General features: G+C 42.2%; 1 protein-coding gene across 1 annotated transcript in view; it reads left to right on the top strand.

Annotated features, from left to right (window-relative positions):
* Window positions 1-721: 721 nt before the first annotated feature.
* Window positions 722-26,833, top strand: part of MAP3K3 (mitogen-activated protein kinase kinase kinase 3) — a 38,828-nt gene continuing 12,716 nt past the window's right edge. The window contains exons 1-7 of the mRNA XM_082194873.1: window positions 722-1,231; window positions 14,126-14,247; window positions 15,545-15,619; window positions 17,281-17,321; window positions 21,546-21,645; window positions 23,014-23,127; window positions 23,523-23,643. Coding sequence (XP_082050999.1) covers window positions 1,228-1,231; window positions 14,126-14,247; window positions 15,545-15,619; window positions 17,281-17,321; window positions 21,546-21,645; window positions 23,014-23,127; window positions 23,523-23,643 — 577 coding nt within the window. The 5' untranslated portion in view covers window positions 722-1,227. The remainder of the gene's footprint in view (window positions 1,232-14,125; window positions 14,248-15,544; window positions 15,620-17,280; window positions 17,322-21,545; window positions 21,646-23,013; window positions 23,128-23,522; window positions 23,644-26,833) is intronic.

Raw genomic sequence — 26,833 nt, 5'->3', positions numbered from 1 at the left:
TGTCACTGAAAAGATGGCAAAGTTGGTAACATGAAAACATTCCATAAATCAGTTAACTGATGCATCTTAAAATAACAACCTGTTCTACAAGAGTTATAAAAGCTAAATGCTTTTGAAGAAATGTATAATAGTTTACCTATTTAGGAATAAGACTTACTGAATTCAATAGGGCTGACGCTGAGTTGGTGTGGTTAGGATTGCAAGGTAACTAGTTGTACCAAATAGATTAATTATTATTATTATTAGTCGTCGCTGGGTCTTGCCCAAGGCAACCCAAAAAACGCACAAACCAAACAGCAAACTGATTGCATTTGTATAGGGTGTGGAGGCCTCACTATGAATTTTATTGGTGGTGAAGGGAGCTGCTCCTTCAAATATGTACTGATCTTCACTGGCTTAGCGGGGCCCCCTAGATCAAGTAAAACAATAGAAATTGACCAATCACATCGGTTCTGCCCTTCCCCCAACAAAAGCCCTGTCCCCTCCAACCAAGTCCTGCCCTCCCCACCCCCAACAAAAATCCTGGCTAGGCTGATCTTGTAGGAATTCACGAGGATAAATGCCCCTTTCGAGACTTGGGAGCAGACTGCCCACGTGCGTTTGGGAGGGTGAAAGAGGAGGTGGGTGGGGCGCAAAGGAAATAGCCTGATTGGCCGAGATCTTCCTCCTATTGCCCGCTTCTCTCGTTACAATTGACAGTTGCGGCAGAGGCTCCGCCTTACTCCGCCAATGCGCACGCGCGCTTCCTGCCTTCTCTGAGGGACACGGAGATAAAAAACCGTTTCGGGGGTGGGCGGTTTTGTGAGTGCGCGCGCGCGCGTGTGTTTCAAGCCAAGGCAGCGCGCATGCGCGAGCGGTTACGAGGCTTTGCCTCAGAACCTCCGCGCCGAGAGGGGAGTCTTTGCGTCGCCGAAGGAAGAAGTCGAACAGACCGACGGAAGACGGGCGCGGGAGGAGGAGGAGGAGGAGCCGCTGCCTTGCCTGCCCGTCCGCCCGCCCGCGGCCTTCGGAAGGACTTGGCCGAAGTGGGCACCTGAGGGCCAAGCCTTGGAATGAGGCGGCGGAGGCGGAGGCGGAGGCGGCTGCTGTGAGGGGAGGAAAAGGAAGCGGCGCGGCGCGGAGGGGAAAGACGGAGCGAAGGAAGAGCGGGCGGCGGGGGGCGACCGGCTGACGGCGCCCACATCCCCAGAGGCGCTTCCCCCGCCCCCTCCCCAACCGGCCGCCGAGATGGGTGAGGGAACTCGGCCGGTGGCCGTTGTGAGGGGAGCTGCGGGCGTCAGGCCGACGACGTATTGACGTCAGGGCGGCGTTGGGGAGGGGGGGAGTCGTCAAGGAAGCCCTGATGGAGGGGGCTGCCTTTAATAGGGATGGGGGGATGTAAGGGGTTAAATATACTTTGCTGAGGGTGCGCGCGCTTTCCTGTTGAGGGCAGCTCGGGGGGAGGTAATACCGTGGGAGGGAGTCGGTCAAACTCGAATAATAATAATAATAATAATAATAATATTTATACCCCGCCCATCTGGCTGGGTTTCCCCAGCCACTCTGGGCGGCTTCCGACAAAATGCAATAACCCATTAAACATTAAAAGCTTCCCTAAACAGGGCTGCCTTCAGATGTCTTCTAAAAGTTTGGTAATTATTTTTCTCTTTGACATCTGGTGGGAGGGCGTTCCACAGGGAGGGTGCCACTACTGAGAAGGCCCTCTGCCTGGTTCCCTGTAACTTGGCTTCTCGCAGCGAGGGAACCGCCAGAAGTCCCTCGGTGCTGGACCTCAGTGTCCGGGCAGAACGATGGGGGTGGAGACGCTCCTTCAGGTATACTGGACCGAGGCCGTTTAGGGCTTTAAAGGTCAGCACCAACACTTTGAATTGTGTTTGGGAACGTACTGGGAGCCAGTGTAGGTCTTTCAAGACCGGTGTTATGTGATTTCGGCGGCTGCTCCCAGTCACCAGTCTAGCTGCCGCATTCTGGATTAGTTGTAGTTTCCGGGTCACCTTCAAAGGTAGCCCCACGTAGAGCGCATTCGAGTAGTCCAAGCGAGAGATAACCAGAGCATGCACCACTCTGGCGAGACAGTCTGCGGGCAGGTAGCGTCTCAGCCTGCGTACCAGATGGAGTTGGTAGGCAGCTGCCCTGGATACAGAATTGATTCACACCTCCATGGACAGCCGTGAGTCCAAAATGACTCCCAGGCTGCACACCTGGTCCTTCAGGGGCACAGTTACCCCATTCAGGACCAGGGAGTCCTCCACACCCGCCCGTCTCCTGTCCCCCCAAAACAGTACTTCTGTCTTGTCAGGATTCAACCTCAATCTGTTAGCCGCCATCCATCATCTCCAGATGAGTAGCATCATCTCCAGAGTAGCAAGAAGGACGGGCACAGTTTGTTTGGTTTTCCCTGGTGGGAGGGGGGAATCGTAGAGTGGGAAGCGATCCCCGAGGGTCATCTAGTCCAACCCCCTTGCAAAGCAGGCATCCTGCCACCAGCCGTCCCTGAGTGGGCTCGAACCGCCAACCTTATAGCCAGAGGCACTGACCTTATATTTAGCGCTGCTATTTGGCGAGGTCTGGTTGTGTTAATAGCCACATGATACAGGGTTAAACTGTCACCAGAACAGCAGTGGGGGGACGGGACCTGTGGCTCTCCCGATGCTGGAGAGCAACAGGTGATCTCCATCCTTGAACTAGCTAAACATTTGGTTTGCAAGCACGCGTTGTTGAAATGCTTTGAGGAGCGAATCACAGGCAAAGTATAATGGTGTTCTCTTTTCTTTGTTTGTCCTGGCAAGGATCGGGTAGCTTAGTATGTCTTGTTATGTTTTTGCTGTTTTATTTATTTATTCATTATTTCACTTTATTTGTTTCATAAAATCTACACACCACTTGATTGTAAGGAGAAGGAACTTCAAGGAGATGAAACAATAAAGTTGAGAAAAATCTAGACAGTACTTTTAAAATGTTGGTAGCTCAGCAGATCTTGAGTTCTGAAGAGGTTGCTGATGTGCTGTTCATTTTGTTAAACGAGTTGCCTAAGGCATATAACACTTTCAGTCAGATTGGGGTGTCTTGCAGGATGGATGAAACTTGAATTTTGGTCTTGCAAAAATCATGTATGTATTAACCTCCCTATGCTACAGTTTGAAACACACTAAATGTGTTTGTGTGAATGAGAGAGAGGAGATTGTATTTGAAAAAGTACTCCAAAGGCTCTAGTCCACTTTGTTTGAATTTTAGGTGAAATTGTATATGATTAAAGGGGGTAATAGCACAAAAGTTATTAATTTTTGTTCCTTTGTAGATGTATAGGCTGGAAGTGTTATACTTTTAAGTGAGATACTCCTCAGAGGTTGGCATAATGTAATTTGTTGTGGTTCGTGTGAATTAGCTGGATTCTGAGCTTTGGCTGTTTTGCATACTACCTGTCCAAAAATATTAAAATATGCAAACTGAATCTGTTGGCTAATGCTACAGTGACCCAAAATTGGGATGCACTCTGAACCCAAAGAGGAATGAACTGGTGGGAGTTATGTGCTATGGGAGAGTGACACATGCTCTCTGTTTTAAAATCTAGGGAACCTTCAGAAAATCAGTTCTTTGTAATATGAGGAAGCATGCATTTTCCAACAAAGCTGGCATTGCCCTAAAATTACTTCATACAAGGTGTTTGTTCAGATTCAGCCACAGGTTATAGATGACACCACCACTACTTGAAAAATACATTGAAGGTAATAAATCATGTAGTGTTGGTCCTGTGCCTATTAGCTGGGCATAGAAATGGATCCACTCACTGATAAGAAGTGTGTAGAAAAGTGGAAGCTCACCTAAAATACAGTATGAAGAGGACTTAACATACTTTTTAGTGTGTGAGTAAATCTGTAAGCAAGTACTTTCGTCAACTGAAGGGATTTTAAAATCTACAGTGAATATGCCTTCAATATGGAAAACCTGAATTAAGATCATTCAGAGCTCCTGTGATGACATCTGGTTATATTGGTGCCTTGATCATTTGGAGCTTGCATGTTGGGCTTTCCTCTCGCAAACATTCAACTAATGCAAAATTTTGTGTCTGCATAGTTGGAGACAAAAACCTGATCTAGGTTATGGATGTAGTTACATTTTCATAGCTGCTAGGTGGTTTTGCAATATTTTAATTTAAGAGGCAAACTATTTTGCTTATTTGGGAAACAGTTGGGCATAGATGTGGGCTTTTTGTTCAGTTCATAAACTGTGTGGTCTTGTAGGTGCTACTTAGTCTTTTTGTTAATCATCTTAAATAAAACAATATATAATTAAGGATGCAAGGGAGGCCTTGCTAAATTGAGACCAAAGGTTCAATCTACTTCCCATAGAGTGCAACAGAACTTCAGTTAGTTGTTAAATTTATATCCTGCCCTTCAAAATAAAGTGCAGGGCAGCTTACAAAACTTCAAACTAATGTAACAGCATACAAAATTATAGCAAGGGGGGAAACAGTAGAGAAGAAGTAGAAAACCAGATCAAATTGCAAGCTGAAGTATGTATGTGTGTTAAAAAACAACAAATGGGAAGATAAAGGGCTTCAGTTGGTTCACCTGTTGTGCCTGTTCCAGGACTGGGCTAGTCTAGCCCAGGGGTCAGCAAACTTTTTCAGCAGGGGCCAGTCCACTGTCCCTCAGACCTTGGGGGGCAGACTATTTTTTTTTTGGGGGGGGGGAGAATGAACAAATTCCTATGCCCCACAAATAACCCAGAGATGCATTTTAAATAAAAGCACACGTTCTACTCATGTGGAAACACCAGGCAGGCCCCACGAACAACCCAGAGATGCATTTTAAATAAAAGGACACATTCTACTCATGTAAAAACACACTGATTCCTGGACCGTCTGTAGGCCGGATTTAGAAAGCGATTAGGCCGGATCTGGGCCCTGGGCCTTAGTTTGCCTACCCATGGCCTAGCCACAGTGATCTGGTAACTTCATGCTTGATGTATATTACAAGGTGAATCTATGTATATTTACTTAGAAATGAGCACCATTGAGTTTATTCTCAAGTATTGGAATCAAAATATGGAGTTGGAAACTGTTAGAAGTTAGGCTGTGTTCTATAATTGGAATACTGCGGTTTTCTCCCATTCATGCTCCCCCTTTGAACAGAGAGATACTTTTACTCAGTTTTTTTTTTTATTAAAGAACAACAACCCCAACATAAAACCTTCTGGGTTTATGGAAGGGGTAATCAACTCTGACAGGCCATATGCATTTTTTATGTTGACAGATTTTGGATTTTTGCACTGTGGGCTGTATACAACAAAGCTGCTCAGTTAGTACAAAGATTTCCACCATTTCAACAGGACTTTTCTACCCATGCACTGTTGGGGGGGGAATTCCCCTCTAGAGCAAATTTGGAGGGGATGCAAGGAGAGTAAGTCCTTGCACTAATAAGATAACTTCATTGGATACAACCATATCTATTAATAAGAAAGTGGCATCTATATATTATAATTGAATGTTGTATTGGATCATTTCTCATGCATGCTGTTGAATGAGGAAACAAATAATCATTCTGAGTTCTTTATGAAGAAGCCTAGATGCCAAAAATCTGGTTTCATTATGAATTCCAGTTAAAAGTAAATAAAACCCAGTTTAGCTTTTCTCAACCCCAAATGATTGATATGATTGAGAGTTCAGTGACCCCATTTAGGGGGGGGTGGCTTGGAAGAAGATGGTAGAAAGTGACTTTTTAGGCCAATCTCCTCTCCAACAGCCTATTAGCCCCTTATAAAGAAAATCTTTAGTAAAAACAATTTAACAAAACATTTCCTGAGGACTGTGGTATCCTCCTGAATTTGATGGGCTGTTGCATAGTGTTGAAGAAGGAAAGAGGATCACCTTAAATTGGTGGGAGGCACCTTCCACGAACAGAGTACCCAATAATGTTATTTGGTCATTGACAATGCTATAGACATAGGAAAAAAGAGTAATAAAAAAGCTTAAATAATACAACACATGATTGGAGTACTCATTCATGCAAGTAAAACACACCAGTGTTCCAGTAATAAAGTTGCTGAAATAGAAAAGGTATTTCCATGGCAACCATTTTGCTTACCTTCACTAAAGAAAGCAGGAGGTCCAAACTAATTTTCCCCAAAGGTGACTAATGTTCAAAAGACTACAACCTAATTTTTTTATTTAACTATTTGTGAAGAAAATCATGATAAAATAGATGGAAGCCTCTCAGCCAAAGTATTCAACATTGGCCTGGAGAGAAATGTAGAAAATACGCTCAGTATGCAGAACTTATTTCTACAGCCTTAAGTAGACAAACTGCATTGCCAGTGCTGAAATTTAGAAATAACTTTTAGATCTTGAAAAAAATACCTACAAACATAGTTAAATCACAGGAAGTAAAGTGAGCTGAGCACTAAATTGTATTTTCTTGCCTTTTAACAACCCTAAAGACAAAGTTACTTGTCTAGCTATGACAGGTGTCAGTTTTTTATTTCAACAGCTGAGTTTCCTCTTTCAACATTTCAGTCATTTTCAGGGACTTCCATGATATCATTTCTTTATAAACTACTTGCAGCCTCATACTTGGTGTTGCTTTGAAATTATAAGAAAAGAAAACATCAGTGGAATTTAAAACCAGTGCAGTTTGAAAGCTTCAGTCCACCATTTTGATTCAGAATGGTGCCAAACATAGATGAAAACCTGCTTCTTAATCTCAGAAACCATTTTAAGGATATCTTACAAGGTCCAAAAGCATAGTAGACAAACAGCTTTCCAAAATATATAGTAGATCTGGCTATCTTCCATTTTAGACTGAGTTGTTGAATCCATTAACATTAAGATAAATGATATTAAGCTATATTCACAAAAATTAGCAAACAGGATTTTTAATTACTTTCATTAGCTTTACAGTTAATCCTATAATTGATTTAGATTTATAATTATTCCAAGATCCAAAGCTAGATTCCAGTATTTCTTAGTTTTCCTCTAATGTCTCACCGTCCTTCAGTATTACATTTTTAATTGTCTATTTCTGCCAGTAAATTGGAATTTAGTGCACTTTCTGTAATGGCTTAAATGTTTAAAAACATAGTATACATTGCAAGGTCAGAAGCATTTATTTCCATGGGTAAAGCCAAGTTTGGAAACATGGGTTTAAGAATGTCATTCTTTATTACATAAAAGGGATCAGCGGCACCTCAAATGCATTCCTTTTTCTGCAAGAAAGAAATTTAACTTTCCACTACAGTGTTGAGATTCAGGTCACAATCATAAGCACACTGACTGCAGAATACGTTCCTTGAGATTTACTTCTGAGTAGATATACTAAGGATTGTGCAGTTACTCATCTACTTTTCCAATCTGTCTTTTTAACTTAACAGTCTACAATAATACCTCTCATTACGAACCATCTTCCTTGTGAACGCTTCGGGTAACGAGCTCTGCTAACCCAGAAATAGGTCTCCTGGAAGCAAACTTTGCCCCAGGATGCGAGTGGAAGTTGCATGCCAGAGGCCCGGGCCTCATGTTAAGAATGGTTTCAGGATAAGAACAGACCTCCGGAATGAATTAAGTTCGTAACCGGAGGTACCACTGTATAAAGGTTAGTCTATTATAGAGCAACAGCTTGTTTACAAATAGCACAGTATGATTTTAAAGAAATAATGCTTGTCATGAATGTGATTCACTTTCGCATAAAGATGTGACAGTTGTTTGACATAGTTGAGTACTGCTAGCTCTATTTGGTTTATGTCATTCAGGTTCTCACTTAAACAGGATTTGTGATGATGATGAAGATGATTTATTAAATGTATATACTGCCCTTCATCTGAAGATTTCAGAGTGGTTCAGAAGATAATCAGGACAGTTCACAAGATAAAAATCCCATCTCATAAGCATTTACACTTCAAATAACATCATAAAAGCTTGTCCCTACTTTGCTATATCATGGAATACGTCCTATTGAACACAGGGAACTTGCATGAATTGGAGCATAGTGTTAATGTATCTGTGGATTTTATTCATTTGAAATTACATCTGTCTATTTTGTAGGAGGTTCCCAGGTGCCTTAAAGCTTGACTTTTCTGTGTCAGAATTCTTGTAAGACAAATAAATGAATATTGCTCAGTTTTCCTTTCTTGCACAAGCATATTGGTCTGCAGGCTTCCGGTTTTTACAAAAGTTCTGGAAGTGTTTCTACTCGTGTTAGTTTATAGCTTTGTTAGTTTGCATCCTTGTTGAAGAAGAAATGTTGAGTTCTAAATGTTAACCAAAATAAACATTTGACACAACACAGTAGCTTTCCTTGTATGTACCAGTTCCTTTTTATCAATGATATAAAGTGGAGTGTGGATTTTAAAACATGAAAAGCATTTCCTGAACAACATCATTCCAGCACAAAGCTGAACTGTTTCTCCCAGACCTACTGGAGACCTTGCAAAATTCTGCCTCTCCACACTGTTCAACAACTGCCAAACCTTCATTTATAGTCATTTCTGCATTATCTGTTCATTGTCACAAACATGAAAATGAATCCATGACATTTGTCAGGTTACATGTAATATTTCCCTAATGACCTACTAGAGAAAGCAAACAAAACTTCCTTGGAAGGTATACTTTGATTTCTGTGCAGGCATTAATTGTAGCTGTACATGAAACAGAGGAGTGGATGAGTATAGCTTTTCATGGGTCAGAAAGTTAATATTGTAGACCAGCAATTATAAGGAAAGCACGAAGAAGCATTTGTGTCCATCACTGTCTTAACAAGATGTTGTTTTAAATGTTCCTTCCCCCACCCCAGAAAGTCAGTTCAGCCATATTACCTTGTGTTCTAGGTTTCTTGGTTTTTTGTAAATAATGTTTTTTTTTGCATTGGAGTGCAAAGTTAATGTTGGCCATGTAGGAGGCGGGTGGAAGAGGAGCATAAGATTAATTATACAGTATAGAGCAGAGGTCAGCAACCTAAGGCCCATGGGCCGGAAGCAGCCCATGAGGGTCGCTTAACTGGCGCATGAGACGCCCCCAAACCAAGCCACCCGCTCGGCGAATCCCCGTGCATCTGTGCATGTCCGCGGTGCCGGAAATTGCTTCTGCGCATACCCAGACGGTGAAAATAGCTTCTGCGCAGGCACGATTTTCAGTGTCTGGGATCGCGCAGAAGCAATTTCTGGCGACGCACTGTGCTGGTCCAGCCCACAGGATCTCCAGAGGAGTAATCCGACCCATGCTTGCCAACCCCTGGTATAGAGGGATCTTGTCTCAGCAGTGCTTAGTCTTGTCCTAAAAACAAACATTTTTTTTTCTTTACATAGTTTCAGTCTTAGGATGACTGTGTTTTATTAAGATTATATAATATACAAAGAAACTCACTTTAAAAATACAAAATCCTGTAGTTGGTCATGTCAGTTTCTAATAGTATATTGATGGGAACATTCAGGTCCTTTGTATAGTAGAAAATTGCTTTACTGACAAAACCGTGTATGATGAAATGCATTTTACTTCATAGATAATGGATTTTTTGCAGTATAGAAGCTCAGAAATCTAATTTGTTCTCTGTCTGTGATCTAAAGCTAATCTGGCTGAAAGTACATTACAGGTTCCAATTCATTGAGGTCATCTGAGCAAGAGTAGACATGGAGAACAACTTCAAATGCAGGTGCTTTAGTTTGTCTCACACTAACTGCCTTGAAGGCACAAACACAACGGTAAACGCCCCAAAACCCTGTGGTAAATAATCTTCCCAGGAGACTGGGAGTCCAGCTCCCATGCTTTCTGGTGTGCTCTACCAAAACATCATCTCCGGAAGGCATGAAGGTAGCTGGTTAGGCATCTTCGTCTTCCACCTGAGAGATAACTCAAGGGAGCCATTAGAGGTAATAAGGATTTTTTCAGAAAATATCAGTCTTGTTCAAATGAGAACAAGAAGGAACACAAACTTTGCTAAAAGGAATACAAACTGACAACAAGGAATGAAGAAGAAATTGAAGAGCACATTGCTAAAAACATTAAGCTCTCTGGCCTGTTGGACAGCTCCCCAGTTTAGTCGGTAACAGAAAAATCAAAGCTACACATGAGTGGTGGCAGGAATGGGATAACATGAAATTTGATACTAGATACATAACTAATTGCAGATTAAGCAATTCGCTTTTTAACTGGAATTCTGTTTGAGCCCTCCCTTTATAACAAGTGGGTCTAGAATTGCAGCCATTGAGCAATTGACAGCACTGTAGGAGTATAAAAAGAGCTGGTCCTTTTTCAACACGTGCTGGGGCAGGCTAAATTGTTTTCTGTGGAGGAGGATGGTACTGAATATATTTTTTAGTTAATACTCAAGGTTTGTGACCACAGATCTGCATCTCTGCAGCAGTGAAAACCTTGGGCCTACTTGATATAATTGAGATTGCATTAAGTGTTGCCACTCCTTTGGCATGTCTCTAATATATTACTTCACTTCCCCACTTCTGATTTATGCAGTACCTGGCATAGTGCATCTTCGGTGGTACATCACATATTTTGATGATATACTTTTGCAAGACCTCTTACAATAAGCCTGCCTTTTGACCTGAACTGTAGGAACCACTTTGATATAGTATTTAGAATGTTGGACTAGGGCTAGGCACACTCAAGTTCACGTCCCCACTTGACCCTAAAGTTCCCTGTGTGATCTTATTGGCCTAATGTACCCTTTATTTATTTACATAGTTATAAGGCCTATAAGCAGCTTACAAATGTAAAAATCAATTGCGCAACATTGTTAAAATGCACCATAAAAATGCAAAATTGTTAAAATACACAGTGAAACAGTTCAATTAAAATATGAAGTAAAACAATCACATTAAAACAGCATAGCAATTTAAATAGGACTGGTTGAGAGATCAAGGGAATGCCTGGGTAAAAAGTTTTTTTTCAATACAATGGGACCTCTCATTTTTAATCAGGGCATACCGTATTTTTTGCACCATAACACTCACTTTTTTCCTCCTAGAAAGTAAGGGGAAATGTCTGTGCGTGTTATGGAGGGAATGCCTACAGATGGCGGGGGGGATCTGCTGCAGTTGTGAGCAGAGGATCCATGGTTCCCCTTCCTTCCCTCCTCCGTGGCTTGCTTTGAAACAGCAAAGCGGGAGAAGAGCCACTGAGTGGGGGGGGGGAGGAGAGGGACAGAGAGCCTGCTTGCTTTAAAGGAGCAAAGCGGGAGAGGAGAGGAGCCTTCTCCTCTTATACCCCTCTTCTGCATTATTAACAGCATCCTTCTCCACCCACCCTATGCGTGTTCCTTGTCCCTTGAGTGCTTTTCCTTCCCTCCCCACTTAAAACGTGGTTACAAAGCACAGATCCACATGGATCCTCAGGATTTTTGCACTGGGTCACCCCAAATTCACCATCAGATCACATAGCATGTCCATGGCTACAGCTTGCACCAAAAAAATCACGCACCCACTGTTGCCTGGGGCTGCAGTAGTGCAAAAATGTGGTTACAAAGCATGGATCCACATGGATCCTCAGGATTTTTGCATTGGGCTACCCGAAACTCACCGTCAGATAACATGTCTGTGGCCACAGCATGAACCACAAAAAACATACATCCACTGTTTCATTTAGAATATATTTTTTTCTTGTTTTCCTCCTCTAAAAACTATATGCGTGTTATGGTCGGTGCGTGTTATAGAGCGAAAAATACGGTATATTTCACAACATCAGTGCCAGCATTGGAAAAAAGCCCACCACAAACCAATAACTAACCAGGTTACTCTTCTTGATTTTAATGTTTTTACTGGACAGTGAAGAGGAATCCAATCCAAACATGAAAATGGGATCTGGGAACCTACCTTGTTTTTGCGGCATTATTTATGTAATTGCCAGCACAGCTTCACTGTAACCATACTGTAACACACCACCCAATAAACTTTCTAACTTCCCATTTACTTTTTGGCAAAACCAAACCAAAACCCCTTAATTTATATTCCATACTGCAGTTGTGAGATGTTTACTTGAACAGGTGGATTTGCAAAACAATTATTTTGACACTGGGCTGCTAATATGATTGCTTAATTAACCATTATTCTAGCACCTGCTAGCGGACAAACAAGCAGTCTAACACACACTCCTATATGTGATTATTCAGATATAAGTTGCATTGAGTTTGGTGGGACTTGTATCATCCCTATTGTGAATAGGGATCATTGAATGCATAAGAGACACAGACTATGTAATTAACTATATGACTAGTGCCTCTGTATATTCTTTGATAATGGATGAGCAGGCCATTGAATAAGTATTTTGAAGGGTTTCCTGTAATTAATGAAACAAGATATTGACACAGTGGCTGTAGATCTCTAGTGGAATAAACATACAGAATACAGTTGTACCTTGGTTCTGGAATGCCTTGCAACTTGAATGTTTTGGCTCCCGAATGCCGCAAACGCAGAAGTGAGTATTCCGGTTTGCAAATGTTTTTGGAAGCTGAATGTCCGACGCAGCTTTCACTGCTTCCAGTTGAGTGCAGGAAGCTTCTGCAGCTAATCGGAAGCTGCGCCTTGGTTTTTGTCCATTTTCGGAAGTCGAGTAGACTTCCGGAATGGATTCTGTTCGAGGACCAAAGTACGACTGTACAATAAAAATGATGGATGTGGCAAATAAAAAGACATGTAAAAGTAGAAAAATAAAATACAGAGGCAGAGGCAGGGTAAAACCCCCAATAAGCTACAGAAAATAGCCAATTCAATCCCAGTAAACTACAGAAAATGCAGTGCCACATTCAGTTGTTGCATATGAGAAGAAAAAGGTGGGCCAACTTAGTTCTCAGTAAAACCTCTCCACATACTTGTCTGTAGAGCAGGGAGTTTAGTGGGCTGTTTAGTTGAGTTAGCATAGGAGAGAAATCTATACCACATTGAGTAAAAAGGATCAATTTTCATTGAACCATTAAGGACTCTCCATTTATATGTCAGGTGTTCTGACAATGCAAAGCAAAGATTGTCTAGCTTAAAAGCAAAATGCAGCCATGTGCTCTTGCCGAAAAGAGAAGATGCTCAGACTAGTATTTAATATACATGGCCAACTGTTTACTGCAGATTGCATGGAACTAAGATGTGACCTTGTTACCATTCTTTAGCATTTAATGCCTCTAAAAAGTCAGTGGAAGGCAGCGTTTGATAAAATGTTCTGACAGCGAGTCATAATATCACATTAAAAGGTTTTGAAAAGGAGGTAATATGATGGTATTGGAAAGGCTTTACAAAGAAAAGACCTTAGCTTGATGTGTAGAGAAGTGGGAGAACTGTTCCAGGCTTTGGAAGTAAACTTGCCAGAAGGTGCAAAGCAACAAATAGATTAACTGAGTGGAGGGGTGGAAGTACAATAAGGGAAGACAGGGGCATGAATGGAGAGGTGAAAAGCTTTAAGACCTCAGTGTTGTTGTGAAAAGCAAGAGGAGACCTGAGTTGAAAGTTAAAGAGGTTAGTTTCACGTGTACCTGCTGAACTGATCAAAAGGAGAAAGTGCCAAAGGAAGGCTGGCTAGGTAGTGTTTTCTAGGGAAAGCACAACAAAGTGCTTTGTTGTGCCCCAGTAGATAGTTAGGAAAAGGCAAATTTTGGCAGTACTGAAGAGGAGGAAGCAGAGACAGGCTAGGATAGATGCATAAGCATAAGAAATGGAAAGTGACCCTAACTAGTGTTGGGTAATATTGAATCAGTCTCGCTATTTTTGAGATACAAATGTAGTTTAGTGTACAGTCATACCTCGAGTTAAATATGCTTCGGGTTGAGCGTTTTCAGGTTACGCTCCACGGCGACCTGGAAGTAACTGAGCGTGTTACTTCTGGGTTTCGCCACATGCGCAGACGCTCAAAATGACGTCAGGTGCAGAAGCGGCGAAATGCAACCTGCGCACAGTCACGTGTTACGATTTACTCAGGATGCAAACAGGGCTCCGGAACGGATCCCGTTCGCATCCAGAGGTACCACTGTATTTGCAAGGAATGTAAAAACATCTTTGTGTGATGTGTATCGGACTGAGAGCAGAAAGAAAGAAAGAAAGAAAGAAAGAAAGAAAGAAAGAAAGAAAGAAAGAAAGAAAGAAAGATCCCTCTCCATCCAAAAGTTGTCTGCTCAAAAGAATTCCTCATTTATTGTTACAGATGAACAGGAGGCCTTGAAATCTATCATGAAGGATTTGGCTGCACTCAAGATGAGCCGGCGCCCCAGATTGTCTGGTTTTGAAAGCATGAAAACCAAAGACTCTCCACATTCAAACAGACAGGTAGGTAGTATGTTCCTCAAAGCTGCTGCTTTGCCTGCCTTGTAATTGGCTGTTATTAACATAATGCCTGCTGAGCCAAATGGATTTCACAATTTTATCCTAATAAAAACCAAGGCAGGTCAGAAGGTGGTGCCTTATGTTTGCCGTTTGTTGGGTGGTCTTGTTATTTAGAAATTAGAATGTTTGCTTTGGATTTTCTTCTCCTATTCCCTGCCTCTGATTTTAGCCTTCCAACTGCTTTTCTTATTATTGCACAGGTAATTTAAATTTTTCCTTCAGCAAGCAGGAGACCAGGGCATCAAAGAATTATCTCCTACTCCCACAGATGGCAGTGCCAGCTACTGCTCCTGTGCTTTTACTAAGGTTTTTTTTTCTTATTTAAATTGTATACCACCCTGGGAGTCTCACACTGAAGTGTATCTTATAAATGCAATAATAAATGCTCCAAGCCTTCATGGTTAAACTCCTCTTTCATTTCTAAGCCCTTTGCTCAAAATCTAATCAGTGGCAGGAAAACTCATCTGACCAACTCTTCTGAGATTTTTTGACCATAGTGAAAGTTCAACATAGCTATTCAAACTTAATTCCTTGGCCACTGCAGATGCCTTCTTTCATGGAGAGTCCTTCAGCTAATACTGTAAACCAGGGCTGACTAATGTGTGCCTCCAGATGTTGCTGAACCACAACTCCCATCAGCCCCAGCCAACATGACTAATGGCTAGGAGTGGTGGGAATTTTAGTTCAGCAGCATCTGGAGGCACACAGGTGAGCCACCTGTGCTACAGCAACTATAATTCCTCTTATCCTAACTTGAGCGCTAAGCCTTATTTTGGACATTCTTTTGCTGCCTGCTTTTCTTGCTTCCAGACAGAGAACATGAGATTCTCTGGTCAGCGGGCTGGAGAGCAGGCAGTCTCACTCACACTGGGAAGACATGTGATAGGAGAGAGTTGTGCTTGTGTGAGTGCAGTCCCAACCTCACCTAAGGACCAATTTGGATGCCTTTCTGTCCAGAGAGTTCTATCTTTTTCATGTTTCACTCCTGTTTGTCATGGTGGGTTATGTAGCTTTCCAGATGGCTTGAATTATTAGTAACATTGATTCTGCTGAAATTGAGATGGGTCTCTTCCTTGGAAATGAGGTCAGGTTTTTTTCTGCAGCCCCATCTTTTGGACAGGGTGCAGTTAATGCTTGCTGCCTCCTCTCCTGCTTGCTGACCAGAGAGGAACATAATCATAAGTCCAGCTTTCCCTTTTCATTTACAAATGTAACATTGTATTTTTTCTTCCCATTTAAGAAAAAGCACAGTACCAGCAACTCAGCTGTCCTGAGCAACCAGTGTGTGTGTGCAGCAGAGGACAAAAAGGCTCAGGTAAGCAAACTTCTTCCCCGTCTTATACTGTTAGAAATTGAGGAGACATTTATATTTTAAGGTGTGTGTAAAATATGTTTGGGACACGGGTGGCGCTGTGGGTAAAAGCCTCAGCGCCTAGGGCTTGCCGATCGAAAGGTCGGCGGTTCGAATCCCCGCGGCGGGGTGCGCTCCCGCTGCTCGGTCCCAGCGCCTGCCAACCTAACAGTTCGAAAGCACCCCCGGGTGCAAGTAGATAAATAGGTACCGCTTACCAGCGGGAAGGTAAACGGCGTTCCGTGTGCTGCGCTGGCTCGCCAGATGCAGCTTTGTCACGCTGGCCATGTGACCCGGAAGTGTCTTCGGACAGCGCTGGCCCCCGGCCTCTTGAGTGAGATGGGCGCACAAACCCCAGAGTCTGTCAAGACTGGCCCGTTCGGGCAGGGGTACCTTTACCTTTACTAAAATATGTTAAGGGACACGGGTGGCGCTGTGGGTTAAACCACAGAGCCTAGGACTTGCTGATCAGAAGGTCGCGGTTCGAATCCCCGCGACGGGGTGAGCTCCCGTTGCTCGGTCCCTGCTCCTGCCAACCTAGCAGTTCAAAAGCACGTCAAAGTGCAAGTAGATAAATAGGTACTGCTCCGGCGGAAAGGTAAACGCTGTTTCCGTGCGCTGCTCTGGTTCGTCAGAAGTGGCTTAGTCATGCTGGCCACATGACCCGGAAGATGTACGCCGGCTCCCTTGGCCAATAAAGCCAGATGAGCGCCGCAACCCCAGATTCGGCCATGACTGGACCTGTTAACAAAACAAGCAAACAAGAACATTCCATGCTCAAACCTCCTACCATACCCAGCATGAGGAGGCATGCATGAAATATACATTGAAAGGAACCTTGGGACACTTCGTTCAGTGGGGCTGTAGATTATGAGGAAGCTGTGGGGTTCATAATCCTTACTCACATGTGACCTCTAGCCAAGACAGTGCCAAGACTAGTTGCATGGCTGAGATGCATGGCTCCCCTGTTGTGCTGCATTTCAGCTACAATTTTTCTGAGATGTAGCAATCTTTCCATGATACTATGCTGGGGGGGGGGGTAAATGAATTTGCTCCACATTTATTCCAGTCCTCCTTGGAATGGAAGCCTTACTAGCACACTCTCCAAAAGCCCCAAAGGTTTGAACATTCTGGGGTCTAGCCAGCAGCCACCTTGAGAACCCCCTTCACCTTCCTTACAGGAGAACACAGAAGGAGGTCTGGTGCTCCTCCTTCAAAAACATTGGCCTCTGATTTCACCCCAATAAAACCATCCATATTCTGAAGATGTGGATGATATTTTTATTTTTTAAAAAAGCATGGTACACTTAGCATCAGATTTAGTTTGACCCACAATCTGGAGCGACATGCCTTTTTTCCCTTCAAAATTCCAAAGTGCCCCGAGACTTAACCTCAGTTTTGCCATATAGTCTTAAGGTCTGTGTTGGAAATTACATTATAGCTTACCAAACAGGGTTCATGAAAGGGAAGAAATTAAAATTAACTGCACAGAGTAGTTACAGCAAAGCCAAACAAATCCACAACTTCTGCTCTGTAGTTAACTCACTAATATATTTTATTGTTTTGTGGAAGGAAGGAAATGCCCAAACATATAGCAGGTGAACTAACAATCTCTTCTTTGGCAGAATGACATCCGGATAAAGTTTGAATATAATGGGGAAAAGCGGTAAGTTTTTGTCTTCTTTTCACATACTTAACTATATTTTGAGTACATTTTGTGTGCTTAGTATAATTTGAATCTGGTTTTAATGAAGGGATTAGTTGTTTGCTAAAGAATCTTGATAACCAGTGATAAATTAGATAGGGATAAATTAGAGGAATCAACATCCTGACTAATACAAGAAAGATCCTGTTGCATTCTTTATAAGGTAGTTGTATTTTGAATCCAGTAGAAATTGCAAATGTTTACGATACCCATTAGATAACCTGACTCAATTTGTTAGGAGAGCAGTGAAAAATAATACAGAATGTACTGTTTGTTTCTGTGTATTTGATTTGTATTAAGTAACCATTTTTATTAACAATTAATAACTAAAAATACATAAGTAGGGTACGTTAGCTGGGGTAATGCTGAACAGTAGCCTTTCTATGGACTTCCAACTCCTAGAATTTCTCTCCTGAGTTACAATATGTTACCGAGTTTGGCTCCTACAGGCAGTGACCTTGATGTATCCTTATTAGCCTGAGCTGTTTTAGTTATTATTATTTATTGAATTTATATACCACCCTAATTAAATAAACAGGTGTCACTTACCCTCCCCTAAAATGCCACCTTAACTCACCTTGTCATTACGACACCAGATGTGGCTCCCTATACATAGTTAAAATTAAGCGATATTCGGAGAAGACACCTTGAAATCAGTGGCTGTCCATTGATTTCAGTAGGCCTTCTCTAAGGAAGAAACATTGGGTGGTATCCAGTCTTAAAGTTCTAACTAAGCAAGAAAAGGGTCGGAAAAGATCTGCCCACATTTTACATAAGAACATCAGGGTAGCTCACGCATCAATCCACAATCTTGAATATATGGCCCAAAATGTGGATCCCTGTTCTTCTGTGGGGTTATGCGAGGGGAGTACAGAGTAACTGGTATGCAGACTGTTTACCTTCTGATCTGTGAACGCCAGCATTATAGCTTTAAGATGTTGGTTGTGCAGAGCCAACTTCAGTTCCTAGGCACAGACATTTTATGTGTGAGTCCTGTGCAGAAATATTCCAGATTTCTGGGGGCATTTGATATTCTTGACATAGGATGCCAGTAGACATTTCTGTTCAGAAGTAAGTCCCTGTGAGTTCAATACATGTTTATTTGTCTTACCCTCTGAGCTCAATACAACTTATTCCCAAATATGGTGACTTCCAGGGGTTAGTCCAATCCTCATCAGCCCCAGTCCACATGGCTAGTGGTCACAGATAATGAGAGATGTCGTCCAACCATATCTGGAGGGGGCACCATGTTGGTTTACAGTCACATGTTTTGCAGGGATTATACATTTTGGGGCAGATGCTTTCAGTTGCAACCTTTAAACACCTGGTGAGGACTTTTCTATGCTGCCAGGCTTATGCAGACAATTAATAAAATACATTTACATAATAGTCGATGGACTCTGATTTTAAATGTGAATGTGTTTTCATTAAATATAAATAAACTGTAAACTGCTTGTGTGTTTTTTTAAAAGATATGGTGGTACATAAATATTTTTAGGAATCAGAATAAGAGGCCAGATGAAATGAACATAACACAGTAAAAAAAACCTTCCAAACCCTTTCCATACCATAAATATAATTTTTAAGTTAAGTGAGATGGTGGTGGTTTTCTCTGAATATATATATATATGCTTTCGTAGATTTTCACGGGTACAGGAATGCAGGTTTTGGTGTCTTCGGGTGTCTTCCCGTGTAAGAGTCGGGGTGTCTGTGCGACGTTTCGACGAGGTCTCACTCGTCATCTTCAGGCTGGTGCTTTCGGCTTCTTGTTACTGGAACAGAGCAGAATCTGGTGTTTGAGTTCCTATAAATACTGTTGAGGGGTGTGGTGTAGATAGATACTGTTGAGGGGTGTGGTGAGATAGAGAAACACCCTCACAACATGAACAAGCGTGACGACACGTCCCGCCTGCCAGACATCTGGAAATTAGCCCTCCCCACAAAAACCGACACCAGAACCAGAGGCACACAGAACGCCGTCACCAATCAACCACACCAGACCCAAACCCAGACCCTCTCCACAGACATATTACAGACTCCATCCAGTAGCCAAACTATAGTGGCACCTCCGGATGCTGCACCCCCCTGCAATCCCTACACAGATCTGGCTGGCACAAGGCACAAAACCACAGCTCGCCCCTATACACGAAGCCAAGCCAGAGCACAACTAAATGCAGCACAGCCATCTTCTCAGAAAAACTCTTCACAAGCTCAAGAGGTCAAGACACAAAAGCTTTAGCAACTAATCTACACTTAATGACCCACCCAGTGGTATTCAGAATATCACTCATGAAACCACTCAAGATATCCCTCAAGTAATTAAGGAACAAAAGAAGAAGAGGCACACTAATCTAGGAACTTCCTCTCTGCCCAGAACGTTGGAGGCTATACACCACACCCCTCAACAGTATTTATAGGAACTCAAACACCAGATTCTGCTCTGTTCCAGTAACAAGAAGCCGAAAGCACCAGCCTGAAGATGACGAGTGAGACCTCGTCGAAACGTCGCACAGACACCCCGACTCTTACACGGGAAGACACCCGAAGACACCAAAACCTGCATATATATATATATATATATATATATATATATATATATATATATATACACACACACACACACACACACACACACATACATACATACACACATGCACACACACACGCAAAATTCCATTCAAACATAAATATTCAAAGAGATAATGCAAAGATTGTATGATTAAAAAAAGAGTTTGAGTTGCATCTAGGGTTGGTCATACTGTGATTATAGCCACTGAAGTGCTTGGGCGTGAATAGCTTAGGTAAATTAATTTCAGTGGATCTTGAAGTAAAACCTAGCTGAATGCAACCTTCACTTTGAAATTCAAAATGACAAATATGTACAAGCAGCCACACCCAGGAGATGCTACATTTCCAGTGACATGGGGGCACTGGAAGTTCATCTTTGTCAACAACAGGAGCAGCCTGATCCACGCTGCAACACAGCACAGTGCTGCAGCTAACTTGGAAGTGAAACCCCAGCCCCCTTAGCGATCATCTTGTATGTTTTCCTGGTCAAGCAGGTGTCTTTGAAATGGGGGACTCGGTAGGGTATGGCTGTCTTACATACCCACTGAAAAGAAAAGCTCAATTGTATGCAAGCAGTAATTATGCAGCTATGTAAGACTTGCTCTCAAAATGCATTTCTATGTGTTTGATTTCAGCAAAGCTGCCAGATCTGACCACAAATATTTAAGTCGGGAATGGTCTGCCTAAAATTACCCCAATCCATCATGACTTTGCTGCTCTGAAAAAACCCAGTGGCGGGGTGGGGAAGCTCAAATGCTTATGCGTGTTTAATGAGCTATTTGCCTTTCATAAGGAGTTTCAGTGCAGATGTGAGCCAAGCTGTGTGCACAGTGTCCAAGTGTTATAATTTCAGTTTATTATTGGATTGGTTTCTCATTACTGTATAAAAAATGTTGTAGACTACTGAGTTGTGTGTGGTGTTTTTTTTTAATAATGAAGACAGCATTTTTAGATGGTTGAACATAGTAGGTTTTTAAGTTAACTTTGCTTTCCATCATGCATGTTATGGAGAGCTCAAGCAATGTTTTTCGAATGCTTGGAAGATCAAGTACAAAGCGTAGATCTCAAAATAATAGTTAACTTACCAAAATCTGCAGTGCCAGAAATGGAGAGCTGGAGATCCCACAACAATAGTAAACTGGTTTGGAAAAATCTGGACGATTATAAATATGATCAAATTAACATACTATCAAAGACCCCAAAATGAACAATAAAACAGATTTTTTGAACTGTGGTCACTATTTAGTAGGCTTTGGAAAGTCAAATCACAATTAGTATACAGCCATATAATATTTTTGCATTACTGCAAGAGTATCACACACATGCTGTATAGAGTAGCATATATTTATTTTTCTTAATTCTGTTTGCTTGCTTTTTCATGTTTGTTGTATATTAATGTATATACTGTTTATATGCCAGAATATCTTCTAAATTGATATTTTGTCAGTTCTCACGCACAATTGTCATATGTGTGAAGCTGATGAGCACCTAAGAATCTCAGCACATGGTTGGTTAACAGTTTAGGGAAAACACTGCTGCTTATGTAATTGCTTTTGTTGCATGGATTGTTTAGAGCTCATTCTGCTTGTATTATCAGTATCTTTCTATCTCATTCAGAATTATCGCTTTTGCCCGGCCTGTCCACTATGAAGATGTGCAGCAGAAAGTGAAAACGGTTTTTGGGCAGCCGCTAGATCTCCATTACATGAATAACGAGGTACCAAAATATGCCCACATTTTGTTCTCAAACAGTGCTATTCAGATCCAAGGAGAAATACCACCACTCTGAAAAATCCAAACACCTTGGCAAGGGTGGGGGCATGAAAAGAGGCAAAAGTAGCTTTTCACATGGACAACTAACACACTTGCCCAGATCAAGGTAGTCCCATGAGGGGACAATATTACCAAAGAGTATTGGCAGTTTGCAAGTGTATTTGTGGGCTGAAGATATGAGCCCTTTATTGGCTCCCTTTTCAGGTGGCAGAGCAGATGGAAACCTTGCCCGTTCATTTGCAATACCACAGTCTGCAATATGAGAAATAGTTATACTGTGTTGTATCCAAACTTAGTCATGCTTACAGAATTGAGTTCGTTGAGCCAACTCCAAGCATGACTAAGTCTGGATACAACCCACTGACTTACCCTTAACAGGAATGTTTTTTAAAGATTAGAACGAGATAATACATAGCATTTGAAACACTTGAAATCACTAAACAGATATTAAGTACAGTCATACCTCGGGTTGAAGTAGCTTCGGGATAAGTATTTTCGGGTTGTGCGCTGCGGCGACCCGGAAGTAACAGAGCACATTACTTCCGGGTTCCGCCGCTCGCACAGATGGTCAAAATGACGTCATGCGCAAAAGCGGCGAATCACGATGCGCGGGCGTGGGTTGCATTTGCTTCTGGATGCAAACGGGGCTCCAGAACGGATCCCATTCGCGTCCAGAGGTACCACTGTATTGTATCTGCCTCAGGAGAGCAAGGAAAATTCTTAGGGACGACTCACACCCTGGCCAGCACCTCTTTAATCTCCTACCTTCGGGCAGGAGATACAGAAGTATAGTCAGTCAGGTTACCCGTGGGCTGTTGGGTTGCTGAAAGAAAAAAAAATAGTGATGCAGTTGACTTCCAACAAGCACACAGAGTGCTAACAAGACTGAGTGTATGGGGGGGGGGCACGTTTAAATGCACTGCATACAGGTGGTATAGTGACAATAAAGGTCTGTTCTATTCTATTCTATTCTCTCCTCTCTCTGACCCCCACTTCTGAGACGGTTTTGAGTTTTTTGCAGTCTGTATCAAGAAGATTGTGTGGGTGGGATATTACCTGCCCGCAAAAATAACACAACCAGAAATATATCCGGATATTCAGGGGTACTATAACTTGTTTACAGCCTTGAGCCTTTGTAAGTTTAATTCAGAGTAAGTCTGTTAGTTCATTGGGCTTACTCTCAAGTAGGCATACATAATTCAACCTAAGAGCATTTAAAATTCTATCTTGCTGTCTCACAATTTCATCCCTTTGTTGTCTGGAGGATTTAAAATGTAATTTTTTACTGAGTGCCTGTTTTCTTGCATTGTAGTTATCTATTCCTTTGAAAAGTCAAGATGACCTCGATAAGGCAATAGATCTGTTAGACCGAAGTGCAAATGTGAAACGCCTTAGAATATTACTGCTGTCTCAGGACAGAAACCATGTAAGTAAAAATAACATAATGTGCTGCAGTCTCATTTTTGCTATAAGCCCTTACCAGTCATTAAGCAAAACAGTGATGCCCAGTCCACAAGGTGGGTTTGGTCACTTGTTCCACTCAGAGCCTTGCTGCGATAAATCGAAAACCCAACAACTGAAAGCAGGCTTTATCATCCCAGTTGGAAAGCAAAGAAAACATCTGTGGAGCCCACTGTTTTGTATAGACTACCAGACTACATGATCTGACCCCCCAGAGCAAATGGGAATATATTTCAGACTGCATTTTTAGTTGCAACGATCCTTTTTTCCTCCCTGGGCTGCTTGTCCGTGGAATTAAAATATTAAGTCCCTCCAAACTCAAATTGCTTATTTTTTTCTCTCTCCCTCCCTCCCTGACAGACCAGTTCATCATCCCATTCTGGAATGCCAAAGCAAGTCAGAATCAAAACTTCTCAATCCATGGGAGATGTGAACACTGCCTTCCAGCCACCTGAAACCAGAAGCAGGCACTTGTCCATCAGTGAGTACTAGTGGCCTGGAAGCCAAATTTTTGACATTAATTTCAGTCTATACTAGCAACAATTCTGTTCCTCCAAACACTTTAGGCTGTCACTTAACAGCCTCTAAAGTTTCCCTTTTTTATCAGATATTTTGAACCGTCATTTTCAGTTGAGCGCGCGCACACATATACATGTGGAGAGAAGCATTAAGAAATCATGAGAGGACAATTCAGCCTTCTAGGACAGTCTCTTGCTGCTGACTTGAAAGTCAACATTATTGAAACAAAAAACTTTAGGTTTTAGGTGTCAGGCCCCCATCCCCAAACCCAATGACAGCAACTCTTATTTGAAAGTAAGGAAGAGGTCTTCATTCAGTCTAATAGCAGTACATGTCCACAAGCAAACATCTGGTCCAGGAGTCAAGGCTCTAAGTTACATGAGCAGGCTAAGTGGCTCATATCCTTAAAGGAAGCTGTGATGTTGTACCAGCAGTTGATATGCCCCTCCTGCCAAGCTTTTAAAGATGGGAGTGGTGCAAACTCACTTGCAAGACTCTCTGCCTGTGGTTTTGCTATGCACATGTATGCGTGCTCTGTCAGAGTGGGTACATCTGATTCGCCTTCATAAGTGGCACCTGTCTCTGTGACAATACCGTGTTGTCCAGCTCTGCCAGCACTTCTTCCTGTTCAGCCTCTCTCTCTCTCTCTGGCTGGCCGAAGTCCGTCCTTCTCACAGATAAAGTTCTGCAGCAGCAGCATGGGAGAGAACCAGCAGATCATCTTCCTTCTCTCTGACATTTGAAACCACAAGAGGAGGACCTTCAAGCTCCCCATCTGCTGCTTCTCCTTCCTCTTGAGCTTGGAGCTGTGTGTGCCGGATCCTGACTGAGCCAAGGGGCCCATGACATTGGGCTCTTGATTCCAGTTTTTGTTCCAAATCAGTTTTATTCATCCATATTGGATTACTGCACTGTTCTCTGTGTTGGACTGTCTTCAAATATGGTCCAGAGTCTACAGTTGTTACCAACAGTGGCTACTAGAATGTTCTGGAAGCCAACAATTGTACCATATGACACCGATCTAATATTAACTACATTGGTTACCTGTTTGTTTCTGGGCTCAGTTTAAAGCACAGGTGCTTATTTTTGAAATCTTTAATAGATTATTGATTTTATTGATTATTTTATTTCTATATAACTTAATATATTCAAAATATCTAAGCGGTGTACAAAAAGCAGAAGCAACAACAGTCAACTTAAACAAAATATTACAGAAAACAGTTACATATAAAAATGTTACATTAAAACAAAGTTGCTAATATATATATATCTCAATTCATTTTCCTTCTGATGCACCCTCCTCTCTCAGCCTCCGGGTTCTCACTCAGGATCCGACAAACTCTCAGCTCACTCACAAAAGTCTCACAACGAGAAAAGTTCCCTGGAAACAGCCGGTGTAACCTTAGTCTCTCACTCCAGACTTGCTTTTTATGGGCAGGCCCAAGGTGGCTGATCCTTCCTTAGGCTGCCCACAGCTGTGTCCCATTCAGCTGTACTCTGTGCACTGAGTTCCAGATACAGCAGGTTTACTGAGTTTCCCACAGGGTCACATCTCTTCTGTCCTCTCCTCCTCCAGTTGCTTTAATAGCATTGAACCTGGTAATTTCAAGGGCACCTTTGTTGATATGACTCTGCCTGTCTACCCCCTGAGTCCACCCCCTCTCCAAAGGCACACTCCTCCATTGTCCCCTGAGACAGACAGATGCCAGGAACCTAAGACTGGCCTTGGAGAACCTGCTCTCCAACCCCTTACCATTGGAAGTATGTTAGGCAGGCCTTTTCAGTGGTGGCACCAAGACTCTGGAATAGCAGTCTTCTGGGAGATGCAGCAGGCTTCATTTCCTTTCTTCATTTAGGTAGATTTAGAAGACTTATTCACTCAGACAGGCTATTACTGCTCTGCTATTTTTAAAGTTTTCTTGGTTTCATGCTGCTGTTTAGTTGTTAATGTAAGAAATATTTGTGTTTTAACATTTTATTTGCTTCAAGTGCAGGCTGTTATAGAAAAACAGGATAGAAGTAATAATGGATTTACAAGCACAGTTTTAAAGGGCATGGGGAACTAACCCTTAAGCAGATAACGTGTCTGCCTTCAAACAATTCATAAAGAAAAAAATACTTCTAAAATAATTTGATACACTCCTATCTCGGTGATCTTCAGAAGAATGAAGGATGGTGCTATGACAGGTCATCTTGGCCATTGTGATGAAAGTGTTCCATGCAAAAAAGAGAATCAACTCTCAACCTGAAAGAGGGCTTAATTCCTTATTTGAAAACCTTATTTCATGGTTTGAAAAGGAGCTTATCCTTGACTCACAACACAATATCATATCCTCCTGCTTCCTCCATTAGCCAGAAGATGGTGCTAGTGTATTGCAAGTTTTCATTGTAAGGAACAAAAAGAATTCTCTTTGAGTACAGTGGTACCTCTGATTACGAACTTAATCCGTTCCAGAAGTCTGTTCTTAAACTGAGGCGCGCTTTCGCTAGTGAGGCTTCGCGCCACCGGTGCCCTTCCACCGTTCCGTTTGTAAACCGAGGTAAAATTCACTAACCAGAACACTACTTCCAGTTTTGCGGAGTTTTTTTACCGAATAGTTCATAAACAGGGCTGTTCTTAAACCGAGGTACCACTGTACATGCTAAATATATATTAACCTTTAAAATTTGGTAGCCTGGAGCTCTTTAAACACAAGATTTAAAGAGAAATCTGCAGGCTTATTTTAAAATTTGAAACAGTCATACGGAGGCAGCTCTGCTTGAGGTTGGGTATTTCAGCATACTGACAATATAAAGTGCGAAGATTCTCAGAACCAGCAAGGCATAGGTGACTTCTCACACAAAGTATGAGGTTGTCTCGGGTAGGGTGGAGAAGGTAGTGATGGCTCTAATCTCTTTAATGTTGAGTTACATTGTGCCCCCATGGCAGCCATTTTGTGACAGGCACCCCCAGCACACTCTTAAAATTCAAAATATGCCTGCAGGTCCGAGAAGGTTGGCAATTCGTTACTTAAATTAATAGTTTCATCTAACTGCTTCCATGTGAATCAAGCAGAACTAAAGAAAAGAAGCCAGAAGGGTTAAATTTGATCAGAGTCAATAGACTCGGGGGACGGGAGGGGGGAGACTACTTTTAAACTGCAGAGCAGCAT

The sequence above is a fragment of the Podarcis vaucheri genome (assembly GCF_965113315.1).
Source record: "Podarcis vaucheri genome assembly, chromosome: 13".
In the NCBI taxonomy this organism is placed as follows: Eukaryota; Metazoa; Chordata; class Lepidosauria; order Squamata; family Lacertidae; genus Podarcis; species Podarcis vaucheri.
The sequence above is the reverse complement of the archived record's forward strand: the minus strand, read 5'-3'. Positions and strand labels throughout refer to the sequence as shown.